Below are 17,049 nucleotides of genomic sequence, written 5' to 3'. Positions count from 1 at the left end.
ATATATTTGTAATATTACCTACACTGATTATTATATTTAAAGCAACGTTTGGAATAAAAAGGAAAAATCCCAGGAATATTTGCAGTTTAACTTATGCATTGATGATAGAATTGAGGTTATTTATTATTCTCTTGTACATATTGCCTCTGAAGACATTCAAATTTTCAAATTGAAAGTCTTATTTAGCAAACTATCATGACAAGGATATGACAAGGAAGGTGTTGAGATTAATTGTATTTATACAAAGAGACGCACATAGTTGTAGCTACTCTCAGTATCGCCTTCATGAAAATCGTGAAAGACCACCATTCGGAATCGAAGCGTTGCTTGAAATGGCTTTAGCCGTGCTTGGTGACCATACGTTAATAGCCAAGTACTTCCCCACCTTCTTATTCCCCATTTCCTTCCCCTCCCCGTACCGAAATAGCCCAAACTCTTTTCATCACAGTTAAATGGATTAATGCAATGTATATGTAACTAGCTGCACCACGCCTCGCGGCACAATCGGTCAGTGCAGATAAAGAAAGAATAGCGCGTGTTTCTTTTACGTCCAACAGATGGTGCTGTGTTAAAAAAAAACATGTTTTTACCTGTCACAGGTGATATCAATATAATATATGTGCATATAAAAATACACGCGTATTCGAATGCAACGTTGCGTTGTGTCGAAATTTCAAAGCAATTGGTGAAGAATTTTCAGACATTAAAGATTTTGAACAAACGAACATTTATATTTTTATTTTCATAGATACAACATACCGATACCGAAATAGCGCAAATTTCAGCATGAAATTCTAACAAGTATTTTTTTAACATCAACTCCACACAGGAGGCCCGAGAAAATAAATTCTGGCCCTATGTCATCTTTGGGGATGCTGTGCATTCATCTCTCACCCCTTTCATCGGTCATTACATACACCTAATTTTGCCATCCATAAGTATTGGTTTTCACTTGATAGTACCATGTTTTCCTCGGGCGTTCCCGACTTTTTTTATCTTGCACTACTGTACACCATGTAGTTACTGTTTAAATAAAATACATTATATCGTGTGTTATTCCAGTGCAAAGATAATGCGTTAAGTCTTCCTCGGGCGTCCCCGACTTTTTCTATCATTCACTACTCTATACAACACTGTTACATAATGTTAAAAAAACATTATATCGTCTTTTATTCGACTCCGTATATTATTTCAGAGCAGAGATAGTGCGTTAGTCTTCCTCAAGCGTACTCTACTTTTTCTACCATTGGCTACATTGTAACTGTTAAATACAAAATTTTGTCGATTTTAATTTAACTCGTATGTGCAAACATAAGTGAGAGGAAATTAACTTAGATTTACCAAAAAAGAATATTATATCTAGTGAAGAGTGAAAAAGATCGTTTTTTTCGCACTCCTACTGGTCTTCGAACTACGTCACGAGCTTGCGAGGTTTTTTTCCGAAAAATACGTGTATGAGCCATCCTTCTTAAATACATTTCCTACAAACCTTGGATGGTACCTATTCATATTATTATATTCTTCAATCATTAAAATTTTCGAAACATTTGTTCTTGTACATATACGCTATTATTATTTGTTTTGGCGCTTAATCAGAAAGAAATGTAGGGATCCAATGTCTATGATTATTGTAGTCTTGGGTGAGTGGTTTGTTTATGGTCATGCGACTTCTATATTCTCTGTGGAAGACATGTGTCAAAAGATTGTTTTGACCACTGGCCGGTGCTGTTTGTTATAAGTTGTAAATTCCTTTGAACCGTTGAATAGTCGTAGTTGTTTCAATTTTTAGAAAATGGGTCGAACAGCTTCAGCCTCAGAGAATGCCTTATTATATTTAGAAAAATTTGCAAAACAACAACGATGTGTCATTGGCTTAATATTGGGACAGGTAAGCAATATCTAGTCCATATGCTTATTATATTGTTAATTTATTGTAAAGCATTATTAGGCCGTTTTAACTAAGCCTTTTAACATATACTTACTTATTCATAATCTACAGCTTAACTCTTTGTATTAATTTGATTTATTTGCTTTAGATATGTTCTACACAAGATGACATCAATATTGTGCATTTTGCCAAAACTCCAGAAGAGAAGTTTGAGCCTGTCGGGGACGAGTTTGGAGGAAAGTCAGAAGAACTCAACTTAAAAACTGTCTCTGAAAGTTGGGTTGCTGATCACGCTAAACATGTAACTCGCATGCTACCTGGCGGAATGTTCGTTTTGGGTAATATAGCATAATATAACATTTATAATAATGTGAAGGTTTATTCAAGATATTACCTTATCCTTTCCAATTTGTTGGACTTTTTACTATTGATTTACAGAAATAACAACTTCAGTTGAATTATAGTTTATTGTGAAGGCCATCTGCTTGCAAGCTGTTAAAACAAAACATCTTTGGGATATTGTTCAACGTGCTTTTGTATCAATTCCTTACAAACTTAACTGCTTGTACGACTGGAAATGGTGTACACAAAATAAATAAGTGAAAATTGATTTTTAAAAGTTGAAAGAGAAATATTACATTGAAAGGTCACTTTCCATTTTTGAATAACTTTGTGTGGGAAGCTCTCAAATGTGAATTAAACATGGAGAAGGTATTGTTTTTCTACGTTGAAATTGGCCTTAAGAATGACCCCCAAAATAGAAATAATTCTTCCGTGTTTATGAAAACCAAACCAGGTAACCGTGTATCAAAAATTGTTTTCAATTTCAGGTATTTTTGTGGTTAGCCCAGATGATGTATTTACTGCAGGTCCTGTTGCATCAAAATTAAAAAGCATTCTCACCTTAATAAACAAGACCATCTCCGCCAACAAGTACATGAATGGCTCTCCGGTAGATTGTTCAGAGCGCCTGATAATCCACATGTCTCACACAAACAAAGTGACGGCTAAAAGCATTGAAGTAACCCAGGCAGGTTTCTTTAAGCCCATAGAAACAAATTTCAATTCTAAATCCAACTGGCTGCAGTTAGAGTGCTATTATGAATTTGATGAATTGTATCCAGTGGTGTTGAAAAATAATACCGGAATATCTGTGAAGGACCAATTTCAGGTAATAATCTCTTTTTGGTTCTTACCTTTATTGTAATCATTTTTTAAAAATCTCTTCTACCAATAATGCATCAAATACCAAAGTAAAGTATAATTTTTCATTCCTAATGGATAGGTAATTAATTTATAAGTGCTAATTTCTCTGCCTGTGTGAAAGTGGCAGTATAATATCGACAGTGGCGTGCCTTGCTCCTTGACCAAGAGTAGGCTATAGCTTTTCAGGTGTTGATTATCATTACGTATTCTTCTCACCACAACGTTTGAAGGATGAGGCGCTCAAGGCAAATTGAAACCAAAAATTAGAAATTTGAAAGCAGAAACAATTTGTTATGGTAGAACAAACAAGAAATTTCTGGAAAAATAACTTTCTTTTTCGGAAATCTGAGAAAAGAAAGGTAGGCACAGCATTTCTGCCTTTATGGGCTGCACACCACTGACTATCGGATAGTTAACTAATGGGTATGATTTTATTTTGTTTTCAAGGAAATACTGGAAGCTGCCCACAAATCGATTGAATCATCCGTCGTCATACTGGATGGAAAACTGAGAGATTCTACAGATAAACTGGAATCTCAATTTACAAAGCCAAAGAGCAAATCTGGTGTCAAGTCTGGTAGAGATGAGGATGTCCAAACAGTGCAAGTATCTATTCTAGTACCTTGTGTAAGTACACAACATAGAGTTCTTCTTACTTATAATAACTTTGAATATAGCCTCCATGTGCATAGTTTTGTGAACTTACCAGCATAATTATGGGAAATACTAAGAGAAGCCACAAACTCGCAAACTACAAAAAAGAAACAGAGCATAAAAAAACTTTCTGTTGATGGACACATTGTTGAAACCACAAAAAATCCTAAGCTCGTTTCTGACCATGTAAACAATTTTTTTATTAATATCGGTCCAAATCTTGCCTCTCAAATTGCCCATAGTGGAATCACTCAATCTACCGATACAGTGGATCAAGCAAATAACAAATAATAAAATTTCTATTCCAAACTGTGTCACAGTAAGAAATTTTCGTTTCTTTCGACACAGTTTGGCGTATTGGGACCGACTCTGTTCTTACTATATATTAACAACTTTCGCAACCTTAAAATTGAGGGAAGCGTTGTTTGCTTTGTTGACGTTACTATCTTACTGTTTGAAGACAACAATTGGTCAGCTATATTTAAAAAAGCTGAGAAAAATATTTGCCATAAAAATACATAACTATACGAATTCCAATGAATGTAATGAGTGCCCCAGTATAGAGCTTACTCCACAGATGAAGTACCTCGGCCTCACCATTGACCCATACCTCAAATGGAATCTACATTCTCAGATCATTGCAAATAAAATTAGGAAAACAATACATTTCTTCAGATCCATAAGGAACTTCCTTAACTTACCTAAAAACGATTTATTTTGCAATCACCCAGTCTATCATTGAGTATGGTATTGCATGGGGAGGGAGTACTTCATCAGCTCTAGATCCTGTTGAAAAGGCGCAGAAAACAATTATGAAAATTATTCTCAAACTTCCTCAAACTGCAAACAGTAACTTCATTTTCAACACAATGATAGTATTTGACGTTCGACAGATCTGTGTAAAAATTCTCTTCATGCATCTCTTTAAAAACAAACACGTGCTTTACGAAAAAAAAATGAACTTGAGATTTACGCGTAATTTGAACAAAGATATATATTGCAAGTTCCAGCACTTTCTTCTACCTATGCTCAACGTAGCTTTAGATATGTTGCCACAAAAATATTCAACATGCTCCCAGAAAATATTAAACTCAGTCAAACACAGAAAGAGTTCACAAAATGTTAAAATTTGGATTTATTCTAATGATCGAGCATATACCGGTACCTTCACCCAAATGCCTTGTCATTGACAGTTATTGTAGTATGTATTGTGCTAAAACTTGCTGTTTTTGTATTGTGTATATGCAAACAATAATGTAACCTAAAATAATGTATTGCTGTATAGGAACCTATATTAAAAAATTATAAATAAACCATAGACAAAATAAGAGAAATAATTAACTAAAAATTCTGCCTCAATATAGGTTCGCCTAGTGAGGCAGGTTATGCACAACTTAAAATATAGTATATTACGCCATTTCGATATAACACTCTTATATACATATTTACTTTTTCTTCTATTAGAAACTGCTCTATTATTGTAATCTTATTCTTTCAACAATGTCATTGTTACTAACTTACATATAGTTATATAAATTACTAATGATATATTCTGTAATTTTTTAACGAAATTAATTAATTAAAAAAAAAAAAATTATGCTAGAGAAATGAACATGTGCAGTACAGAGTACAGCAATTCACATCTGATTGACTGCACTGACAAACTTACGTATTATTACTTACAATTTATTTACCTGTTTTGATAAACTATGTAAAGCTGAAATCATTTTCATGACTCTTTTTCAGGAATCTAAAATACCAGATTCTGTAGAATATATGGAATGTGAAGGCACTACACACTTCAGTGGAATAGTTGCTTCTAGAATATTCCTTAATTCCAAGGCAACCATAGAGCAAGCCATTACGGCTGTCAAGCAAGACATTATCAGATCCCTGGCTGCCAGGTTTACCATGCACTGTGATGCCCTTATTGATGACAGTCTGCTGCCAGAAGGTAAAATAATTATAGATCTCTAATCTAATGACAATTATGGGTGATTTTTTTTTCAATTGTTGGTCAACCTCATTTACAAAAATGATAAAGAATAGAGTTTTAGGGGAACGTGGGGGTTTAGAATTTAGAATCATAGGGGCCTGTTTTACAAATTTAATAGGAGGCCCAAGAAATTCACCTTTTCGGTGAAATTACCCAGGTATGCCTACCTAGAAGTGTATGCCTACCCAGGTATGGTATACCTATATTTTCTTACAAAACAAATAATTCCAGATTTGTGTGTTATGTAGGATGAGCAATGACGACACTACATTAACTTGCTTAAAAAAATATAGGTTCCATGCCCCCTCTTTAATCTTTTTTTGTCTTAAAAAGATTGACATTTTATTTCATAAATTGCTGTACCCCGCTACGCGTTGATGTGCTCAGTCTGTCTGCAGATAGATAAACAAAAGCGCGTTTTGTTTTTACGCCCAACAGATGTCACTGTTTTTGACATAACAGATGACGCTGTTTTACAATAAAAGCATGTTTTTTTATCTTCACATGTGATATCTATATAGTTTAGGTATATTAAAACACACGCATATTCGAATGCAGCGTTGTGTCAAGATTTCAATGCAATTGGTGAAGAACTTTTGGAGATTTTAAATTTTGAACAAACAAACATTTACATTTTTATTTATATAGATGATAATAAACTGTTTTATTATCTTCTTTTTTGTAACAAATAGATATAATAATATCCTTATTGGTATCCCCCACACTGAGGATTTAATTTACATATTATTAAAATTTTGTACTATCAATAATATAAAGTAATTATAAACGTATTAAATAGTGTTTCTGAAATAATTATAATTTTTTTTTTTGTTATTAGAGTTGGTGGTTTAATGTTCTAACTGCAAAACTTGCCAACTGATTTAAAATTTCAACATAAAATTATTAAAATCCAATGTAAATATTCCAGAGAAAGTGTGCTTCAACGAGCCTCCGCGCCGCGTTTACATCCGGCTGCCCGAGTCTGGAGACGGCAAGGTGTTCCTGTGTGACTACCTGTTCCCCGGGGAGTCCCCTGTGGAAGCCCTAGTTTCCGTCAAGGAAATGCTGGATGCCAATATTACCGAGGAAGATGTCATCTGCAATGTCGAAACTCCGGCAGGTATTGTAACACGTTATTTGATATTGTACCAGTGGATACAATCTGTTAGTCATAAGTTGGTTTAATAGATTGCCTAGTGTCTAGTCCATAGTAATGCAGGGATCACACGAGTACAGTACAATACTGTTTTGTCCCAGCTCCGGACCCACTGTCCTAGTGTGAACAGTAGTTTGTAAGACAGAACAATAAACCAAGACACTGTCCCCAGAGTTAGACGGGCAAACTATCTCTGTAGGATAGTGTCTTACCCCTTCCAACGCACACCACCGCACTGTCCACGTGTAAACGCATTTTGACAAGAGAGTAGGATAATAGCCAATCGCTCCGCGCATACGAGTCGCTCCTGCACATTTTTTCTGCTTAAAAATGTTGTGTAAATGGAACCCGGAAGAAATTACGAAATTGATATAGTGAACACAACTGTTTATGGCAGATTGATTGCCATAAATAGGGACAAAAATATTGTAATGTAATTTAATGCTGTGTCACAGAATTCAGGTACAGGAAGCGATATAGCGGCTTTCGACACTCCAAATGTATTTTGCAACCATCTGAAGCTCGTACCCGTCACTAAAAATGTTATTGTTATTTGCAATTTGACCCGAGCAAGTATGCTTTCCCTCATTACTGTATTTTCACTTTGAATTTAAGGCAAAACAATTCCAAGTGCGCTGGTGACATTCTCATGCACATTTTATACTCCTGAGGATCTCCCAATTTTAATTCTTTTAGGATCATTGAAGATAATCCCAGTGTAGATCTGCGCACCATCCAATTCCTAATCCACAGTTTCTCCTGTTTATTATTTACTTTGTCCTCCAACAAATCTTGGTGTAAAAGATTATTTTATATTAATTATAAATATTTTTTGCAAACTCGCTCGTAACGCCCGTCGTCGTGTATCCATTTTGACAGGGTTCCGCATTTGAACTGCGGTAGAACTGTTGTATTGTCCCATTCTCCTGCCCTGCGCGGTCGTGGCTGTTCATGGAGCAGGGACAGGACACTATTATATTGTCTTCTGTATTGTCATTGTGTGATCCCTACAGTAGTAATAAGATAGAATATTAAAAAAACAAAACAAAAATATTATTTGTGCAGCACCCTTGAGGTGATTTTTCACAAAAAACGGCACTATACAATTCATCCAAATATTATTATTATAAGAGGGATATAAAAGCAATTTCCATAAACTATTCATACCAATTCAATTTCTTAAGATTCAATCGAAAGGCAACAATTTCACAAAAACTTCACTTGGAGACTGTTAGTACGATCAAAGAAATTCTATGTTTACGTCATATAAGAAAAAGCAGCAAAAATCGACTATAGCTTTTATGGCTGTAGGGCCCACGTTGAATAATGCACTTCCATGATATTTGTTCCAGATACTTCAGAGTTTGACGCACTGGAGAAGGACCCTAGCAGCGAAGAGATGCTGACTACGCCGCAAGACGGGAAGCAGTTGTTCCTGTCCGTGGGAGTCGGGGCGGCTGTTATAGTTCTACTCATTGCCGTTATCTCTTATTACTACATCACCGTACCTTTTACACTTTCCTCCTGAGATGGGAAATAAAACATCAATTATTTGATCAATTCGAGGGTGAAGTTCATAGTACGCATGTTAAATAGTATTCACCAGGATGGGAAAGTTTAATGTTTTATAATCAATTTTTACACATTTTTAATAAAATTTACCGTAAAAGCATTTATTTTATTAGTATGTATAACTATTTTGTTCAATTTAATTTTAAATTTGCAATCAATGTTTGTTTTATAAAACTATTCATTTGATAACTAAGCATAAGTATGTAGTCCTCATATCTGCTTCCTAACCTCATCTGCCCTTCAAGCAGCATCAAGCCAACAACACCTTCCTATTGGTTCTGGCTGTATGCTAAAGGTATCATTCCCATCATCACTCACCAAATTTTATCTATCATCTTAAAAGATATTTCTTTCTGTCAACAAAGAAAGCACAGAACGGACTAAATATTGGCAGAATATTAAACTAATGCATCAATTCAACAAGTTATTTTTCCTGCTAAATTGTGGTTTCACCGATTCCTATAACTTTAAAAAAAACATCACTTTTCAGTGTTAACTTTTTGGTTATCCTATTCTAATCGAATACCTTTGTATGATGAACACCCAAAAAAATATTCTTAAATTTGCAGTGTTCTTTTTTTACATTTACAACTGTTATCTCACAGGTATTGTCGTAATAAAATTCTTTCATTTTCGTGAAGTCTTATTCTTATTACCTTTGTAAAATTTGCAAATAAAATAATTTATAAACAAACTCAATTTAATGATAGTGACTACCTTTAAATTAATCTCAGCAAAGCATTTTTTCATTGTATAATTTGTGCTTTTATTTGATAAATATGTAATGATATTTAAATTAAATAATTTAGAAATACAATTTTTTGGTTATATAATAATCGAACCTTTCCAAGCATAATGGTTCGAAATCAAATCAAAATTTAAACCAGTTTTCTTTATTACCACTTATTGGTACTAGTATATATTTGTCTTTTTTAATACCTTATTATATCTATAAATGATATGCATAACTGACCTATCGCTGTTTCCTAAACAAAACTGATGAAATTTTATTTTTAAACAATGATGGAAAATATGTTTAGACTTCGAAGCTTAGTTCGGAGGAAAGCTTTGTCAATTATTCTCGACTGATAATGAGGACAATTAATTTGAATGATCACCTTTCCAGATCTTAAAAACTTGTTCAGTGTAAATGTGTGCACAAAAATATCTTAAAATTAATATGGCCTTTATTAATGTTTGCATTATTTAAAATTGTTCAACGGGTTTTGATGAACCCAAGCAAAAATAATATATTCTTAAAGTTCTAAAAATTGTGGAAAATTCTAAGTTGTGCTGTTTGCTATGCTTGTTCTTTTTTATTATTGGTATTGGTGCATCATCTAATGAAGTTCTTTCTGCCAATGCTTATTCTACAATAAATATTAGTTAAAAACGCATTAGAATTTCTTTTAAGAAATTTTTTTGGGAATATTTAAAATTAGTTGGAGCTTAGTGACACAAGTGTTGATAGAAATTCCGGTGATTGTTCAAAATATTACAAACAGTTTTTTGTTTTTAAATACATGTTAACATAAATTAAATATCTTTTATATTTTTTGTATCAATCGAAGGTAGTGGTGATGTTAAATAAAATGATGTTAATGATTAATTATTAAACTGTTTTGTCATTTGAATCCCCTGGAAGTTGAAATAGTTGAATGTGAAACAAATTAGTCTTTACATTACCGTTCTCAATGTAAACAAATACATATACATATGCTCATACTGCATGTGACGTAAGATATGACTTCTGCAAATTGTCAAATAACGCGGGGCAGGTCAACTTACGTATCGTGATATAGTTGGAGGACACAACTACTAATCTCTACAGTCAGTCCCACTTTCTGAACCTTGGAGCATGCCCATCTTATCGATTAATAGGGCACGAGGAATATTTTAACATTTTATGGTTTTGTGCATTTTTGAAGTTGCCTGAGTCCATAACAGCACATTGAAAAAAATGTTCAACATGAGAAATGTTAGATAAATACATATTCTCTCCTGCTCAGTTAAAATCAAATATGTATTTAAAAAAATATTTTTCTTAATTTATAACCGTTTCAGTTTCCAATAAATCGTTAATCTACACGAGATGACTTTTTAAAAAAAATATTTTGTCATAGAACACATTTCAACCTACACCACCTTATTCATATTTTTTTAATAAAATATCTAAATAATAGTTAAATATTATTTTTTAAAACCACAATATTAATTTTATGTATTAAAAAACAGGTATTTCATAAAAAAAAACATTGTGCATAAAATTAAAATAAAATAAAATAATTCAATGATTTATTTGATAATATTCAATTTTTGTTTACACCCTAAACACATAAAAATGATCGCATCTTCGATTCCTGTTCATTATGCGAATATCTTTTGCCACTAACGGTCATTTCCGACGCTCTGTTCTGTAAAGTGGACTTAGTGTTGGATGTTTAGGTAGAATTTGTAAGAGGAACGGCTGCACAGCCTTCTTCATTTCCGACGCTCTGTTCTGTAAAGTGGACTTAGTGTTGGATGTTTAGGTAGAATTTGTAAGAGGAACGGCTGCACAGCCTTCTTAATACAAAACATAAATTTTAGTATGGTTAAGTGCTACTTTATTTATGTTTTAAATTAGAAAATATAGGCCATTAAATAATATCATGATTTTAGAAGCAACTTTGGCAATTTTTTGATAGTTAAAGGTAATTATGAAAAATATATTACCTCCCAACCTACGATGATCCAAAAATCCATTTTTCTTGTCGGAATTTTAAATTTATATATGATGAATTTGTATTCAAATGTAAATCAGTTGTTTTAAAATTAAATTTAAATCCATCAAAATAGATTTTTTTAATAATTCACATTTTTTTATTTTATATTTCATTATATTTTCGTTGTAAAAAAAAGGAGGATTATTTTTTTAGTCTTGCCTCTAAAATCGTGAAAATTGATTTCACGATTTTAGAGGCAAATGAATTGGCAATTTTTATGAATTGATTGATAATTTGAAACACAACTAAATAATGTAGCACATATCCGTACTAGATTTTTGCTACACCTTAAAAAAAATATTATTCACTTAAGAGTGGGTTATAGGGCATAGTGGTGATTTGCTGGAAAACGGCTCCCTAAAACGGCTTAATACTACCTTTCGTATGTCATTCTCAGACTTCATATGTTTTTTTACCAATTAATGGACTATTATTTTTCAGTCTGCCTATTTTTTTTGTAGTTGTTGTAGGCATTCGACTATAAAAAATAAAAACATTGATACACCATACAACCCACTTTTAAAACTTCGATCCATGATTATCGCATTAAAAACGCTTTTACACAATATTTTTTATTTAAAATGTGTATATAACAGAGGCGGCTCTAGGGATACAGGCGTGGTAGGTCATTTGAAAAAATGTGTGACTAATCTTTATTTGATATTGTGAAAAATGCCCATATATTATTATCTATATCAATAGGTCGCGGACTCTAAATACATATTATGTTAATATGGTAAATTTGAAATAAATACACAATCCATGTACTTGCGGCAAATTATCTTTAAGATTTTAAGTTTTAATGTAGTTGTACATTAAAGTAAATAAAATAAGAGTTCGATTCTATTTGAGAAAGATCTTTTACGTTTTTTGTTTTGTTTCGTTATTCAGCTTCATTCTAAATCGATAACAACATAAATGATTATTCCAAATCTTTCCCGAACTATCCAATTGAAAAACAACCATTGTTACACACACTACAAGCGTGTAAAATGAAAAACCGACATTTGTTTATGTCACCATCTCTATAAAACATATAATATTCATCGTGTTGTCTCCCTCACGGTCATGACCTAAGCGTCCCTAAGCTTTATTCGGTACCTAATTTTTACTTCGACGAAAAATATGTTGCCATCTCGTTTATTCTATGGCGCGCATAGGGACAGAAGATGCAAAAGTGGACATTCTTTAAATTGACCCAGCGAATCGTGTGGACTTGTGAATGAAAGCTTCTATTAGAGACAACAGATGTCACTGCTAGTCACTCGCCGCCGCTGCTGTTTCGCGTTACATTTTAAATAAATTAAGAATAATACCAGTTGTTTTGATGAATTTAATTGATTATTATTGTTGTCTTATAAATTTGGGGGGTCAAACACCAATTGACCCAAGGGAAGAACCGCCACTGGTATATAATACACACATCTGTAGAAGTACGGCCTCTTATTATCGTTATGATATCTGTGGATATTAACAATTAAATAAATACTTCATCTTGCACCAAATTTTCAAGACATTTCACAGTATTTTACTTATTACGGGTGAGAAGCCCCCGTGAACGGTACTGAATCTATCGCTCCCTGTTTTACGGCGTATATATTTCGAAAATGCCATCAAAATGTTTCATTAATGGGTCTAAAAGTAGAATACCGACTCACTTGAAGCATTGCAATAATCTAAAGAAGCTACGAAAACAGTAAGTACTCACAAATTCTCTTTTTTCATATAAATTTGTCGCATTGTATATTTTCAAGTGTCAAATTCTTTGAAACGTGTAATATCCAACATTTAATATGCGTTCCTTTTCCTAACGGTTAGCACTAACGTCATGTTGTTTACTGGCGGCATCTTTATGCAAGTGTGTGTGAGAGAATTCATTGTCTTTACGCGCTCTGACTAAGTGGGAGATAGAACGTTTTTTCATAGGGCACGTTTGGTAATTGAACCAAAAATTACCATTTCACGCCGGATCATTTTTAGTTCATATCACCTTTCCGCGTATAAACACGTAACCATTCACACATTGTCAAATCAAAGATATTCTATCTATGTGTTGTGTTGTACAGTTTCAAATAATTATATTATTTTTCTCTTTGTAGATCAACACATGATTTATCCATAGCAGCCGGAAAAAATACTCCAAACAAGGTATGCTTCGAGCAACAAATTAATTTGAGTGCGTTGGAGTCACGGGGGTGGGGGGGGGGGGGGGGTTCTGGACTTTTTCATCATAATATTTTTTTTTTTTTGCTTTTTTATTTAGGAAAAAATACAGCAAAAACACCAACATACGATAGAACCAAATGAGTCTACTGTAAATATTGCACACAAAGGACCAAACTTGGAAGATTTAGACCACGAGGATATTCTTATTGGTTCATCAGCCACTACTGTCGAAAAGGTACTTATATACTTCAAATATCTCGCATTTACTATTCGTCACCTCATTTGGATAGGGTTCTAACTTCATTTAACTTGTTCTGAGATATGAGGTGTCAAAGTTTGAAAAGACGATTTCTCATAGCCTATTTACCTATATTTAGAGATGGCAAAATTTAGCATTAATTTTCAGATTTTGTTAGCATTAACAATTGGAAATTTAGGGTTTTATAGCATTTTGAGGCATAACTTAGCGTTTTGTAGCAAAATAGAAAAAAATGTATTTCGTGAATGTTTTTAGCGCATATTTTAAGTATTTTTGGTAAAATATATGTTTAACCTTCATTTGCAAGTACATATTTCCATGTGAAAGATTATAAATAATTATTTTTAATATTAAATTAATAAGGAAGGAAACTCTAAGTACGGGTCGAACACAAACACAACAAATGCAGATTGCGATTAACATCAATAGGCGTAATTTATTTCGCAAAAAATGGGTAATGTCAAAAAGCTATTTTAGCCTACAGTATAAAAATATTAAATATTTACACATAAAATAGTAACAAAATTATAAAAAATCGTAGGAAAGGCTTCCAAAAATTAAATAAAGTAGGCATAATACTTTTCCCTGCACATTCACATGAAACTACCTTCCTTATGCATTTTTCTCAATTATTCTTTAGTTGTACAGGACTAAATATTACTGTATCAGCTTCTCCAATTTGTATGGTTCTTTGACTTACGAAATACGCTATATTCTCGGAAAGCGTTTAAAATCAGCGTACAGTATAAATTAAAAATATTAAATATTTACACATAAAATAGTGACAAAATTGTAAAAAGAGGTAGGACAGGCTTCCAAAAATGAAATAAAGTAGGCATATTTGAAATACAGGTAAATACATGCAACAATGGATGTGGCACTTTACTGATTGAATGATAGCATTGCGCACGTTTCAATAGTGGGCTCCATTCTCGTACGCCTGTCAGTCAATACCCGGTATTTTCGGGAAATTCGCGCCTATTTCGCTAAATAGAATAATTTAGCTGAAATACGGCCAAAATCACGTTTTTCGCGTTAATTCGCGAAATAGAAATCACTGGAAACACTTTCAAATGCCTTGAAACGCAAAGAAAACTTATAAATGCCCTATTTTCGAACCATAAATATTTTTTCGCGTTTTTTTTTGCCATCTCTACCTATATTCCTGATATATCGGAACACTTGTTACATGCACCTGCTTTAGCCCTCATGAAGTATATTGTCGAAAGGCGAGAATTTTTATGATTTCTATGACGCGTGTTCCCAACATCGTAATGATAGGTTTGTATTTTACTAAAATTTTATTTTATGTTCAGGACCAAAAAGACAGCAAATTTTTGGGGAAAAAACCTGTGACCAATGACCAAGGATGGAGCTGTGAAGAATCAGAGCAAGAGCTTGTTATTGAAAAGGCGATAGAAGAAAGCGATGATATTTGCATAGAAGGGCGGAGAGTAGTACAATTTGATTATTTTTTTAAACAACTCCAATGTATTAGTCAACATGATTCCCTTTTTAACTGCAATTTAAAGCATTTACGATTTACCTCAGAAAATAGAAATGGTTTGAACTCTACTTTTAATTTAAAATGTGTGTTATGTGGTAAACATTTTAAACTTAAAACGTCCGAAAGCATACAAGAAGGCATTGGCATCAACGAATCTTTTGTGTCGGGAATAATGAGCATAGGATCGGGTTATTCGGGCATGGAAGAACTATGTGCTACCCTTGAAGTTCCGTCCTTATCTATTGCTGGATATGGAAAATGCCATAAGAAGGTTTGTGAATGGTGGGAGAAAACCAAATTTACCAGTATGGCTGCGGCAGCCGATGAAGAAAAAAAACTGGCTATTCAAAGCGGCGATGTTGATGAAAACGGGACGCCAATGATCACTGTAGTAGCTGATGCATGTTGGTCTAAACGATCTTATAAAAACAACTACTCCGCCCTCTCAGGAGCTGCTACGATAATCGGTTACCGCACAAAAAAAATTATTTACATGGCAGTTAAAAATAAGTACTGTACGAACTGCGCAAGACTATAAATTTGAAAATTCCTGTGCCCGAGCACACATGCTTCAAAAATTATGTTGGTTCTTCAAGCGGAATGGAAGCTGAAGCAATTTTAGACGGATTTCAACAATCGATAAGTATGTACGGTCTTATATATTCAACCCTCATTGCCGATGGAGACTCCAGCACTTACGCCAGAATCAGAAGTAGTCACCCATATCCCAATATTACAGTACAGAAAATAGAATGCTCTAACCACTTAATTCGAAACTACAGCAATCAAATTGAAAAAATTACGAAAGATACCGGCTTCCCTTTGGAATTTAGAAAAATTGTTTCAACCAACAAACTTCGTCTTAGGAAGGCGGTAGTTGGAGCTGCAAATTACAGGATGCAATCAAATAGTACATTAGACCAAAAAATTATCGATTTAAGGAAAGATTTATTAAATGGACCCAAACATGTTTTCGGTGAACATAAAGATTGTTTACTGTACTTCTGCAAATTTAAAATTGATCCAAATAAAACATTAGACCACAATCACGTTCCAAAGTTACAAAACAATATTATATTTTCAAAAATTATGGAAGCCAATTCTCGTCTTGTCAACAATGCCCGGAGTCTAGTACATTGTTTAGACAGTAATATTGTTGAGAGTTTCAATGGAGTTATTGCAAAATTTATTGGTGGAAAACGAATTAATTATTCTTTAAAACAGTCATATATGGGTCGTTGTGCAGCTGCAGTAGTTTCTTTCAATTCCAAGCGACCGTATTATTCTTTACATAAGCAGATTTTCAACAGGAGCCCTAGTAATTTTTTGAAACGATTAGAATTGAAAAGAAAAAAAAGAAGAATGGCTTCTAAAACAAACGATAAAAGTTCTTTACGAAAAAAACAAGGGAGACATTTACTTACAAAATCAGGAGCACCTGATATCCATTATGGCGAATTGTGCGAAAAAATGGATATGGAACATGATGCATATGAATGTGCTAAGGCAGAATTCTTAAAGCTACTCGACATTTCAAAAAGTGAAAAGAAGGCAGTTGAAAGACGAACTGTCTTGCAGTCTGATAGCGGGGAGTGGCTGCAACGCAGAAGAAACATGTTAACAGCTTCTTTATTTGGTAATATCTGTAAACGAAGTCAAACCATCAGTTGTGCTAATTTAGTTAAATCAATATTATACGGCCGCTCTCTAGATAATATAAAATCTGTGCAATATGGTAGAGACCATGAGCAAGTTGCAAAAAGGCAACTTTGCATTCAAGAAAATATTGTGGTCGATGACTGTGGCTTATTTATTGATGAAATTTTCCCATTCTTAGGAGCCACTCCAGATGGTTTGGTAAATGATAGTACAATATTAGA

The 17,049-nt window shown here is 33.4% G+C and overlaps 1 protein-coding gene and 1 long non-coding RNA gene across 3 annotated transcripts; both read left to right on the top strand.

Moving 5' to 3' along the window:
* The first annotated feature begins 1,683 nt into the window (after positions 1 to 1,683).
* LOC149426319 (protein odr-4 homolog) lies at positions 1,684 to 10,089 on the top strand. The gene is made up of 7 exons (XM_089636391.1): positions 1,684 to 1,888; positions 2,037 to 2,226; positions 2,719 to 3,059; positions 3,542 to 3,721; positions 5,495 to 5,702; positions 6,673 to 6,864; positions 8,253 to 10,089. The coding sequence occupies exons 1-7, from the start codon at positions 1,793 to 1,795 to the stop codon at positions 8,426 to 8,428; spliced, it is 1,383 nt and encodes a 460-aa protein (XP_089492517.1). The 5' UTR covers positions 1,684 to 1,792; the 3' UTR covers positions 8,429 to 10,089.
* Positions 10,090 to 12,788: 2,699 nt separating this feature from the next.
* Positions 12,789 to 15,583, top strand: LOC149426318 (uncharacterized). 2 transcript variants are annotated; one of them, XR_016305421.1, is made up of 3 exons: positions 12,789 to 13,385; positions 13,501 to 13,638; positions 14,979 to 15,583. It is a non-coding gene; the product is annotated as an uncharacterized LOC149426318 (long non-coding RNA). The 2 variants fall into 2 exon arrangements; XR_016305425.1 differs by lacking the exon at positions 14,979 to 15,583 and having other exon boundaries at positions 12,789 to 13,245; positions 13,337 to 13,385; positions 13,501 to 14,425.
* Positions 15,584 to 17,049: the final 1,466 nt, after the last annotated feature.

The sequence above is a fragment of the Hesperophylax consimilis genome, chromosome 1, assembly GCF_061612785.1.
Source record: "Hesperophylax consimilis isolate HC1 chromosome 1, BYU_Hcon_1.0, whole genome shotgun sequence".
Lineage (NCBI taxonomy): Eukaryota > Metazoa > Arthropoda > Insecta > Trichoptera > Limnephilidae > Hesperophylax > Hesperophylax consimilis.
This window is presented reverse-complemented; position numbering and strand designations above follow the sequence as displayed.

Excerpts from the sequence above, each read along its gene's own strand:
- LOC149426319 (XM_089636391.1), top strand. The coding sequence starts at position 1,793 with ATGGGTCGAACAGCTTCAGCCTCAGAGAATGCCTTATTATATTTAGAA. Across the intron at positions 2,227-2,718 it reads TGGCGGAATGTTCGTTTTGG|GTATTTTTGTGGTTAGCCCA; the intron begins GTAATATAGCAT and ends TTTCAATTTCAG. Across the intron at positions 3,060-3,541 it reads CTGTGAAGGACCAATTTCAG|GAAATACTGGAAGCTGCCCA; the intron begins GTAATAATCTCT and ends TTTGTTTTCAAG.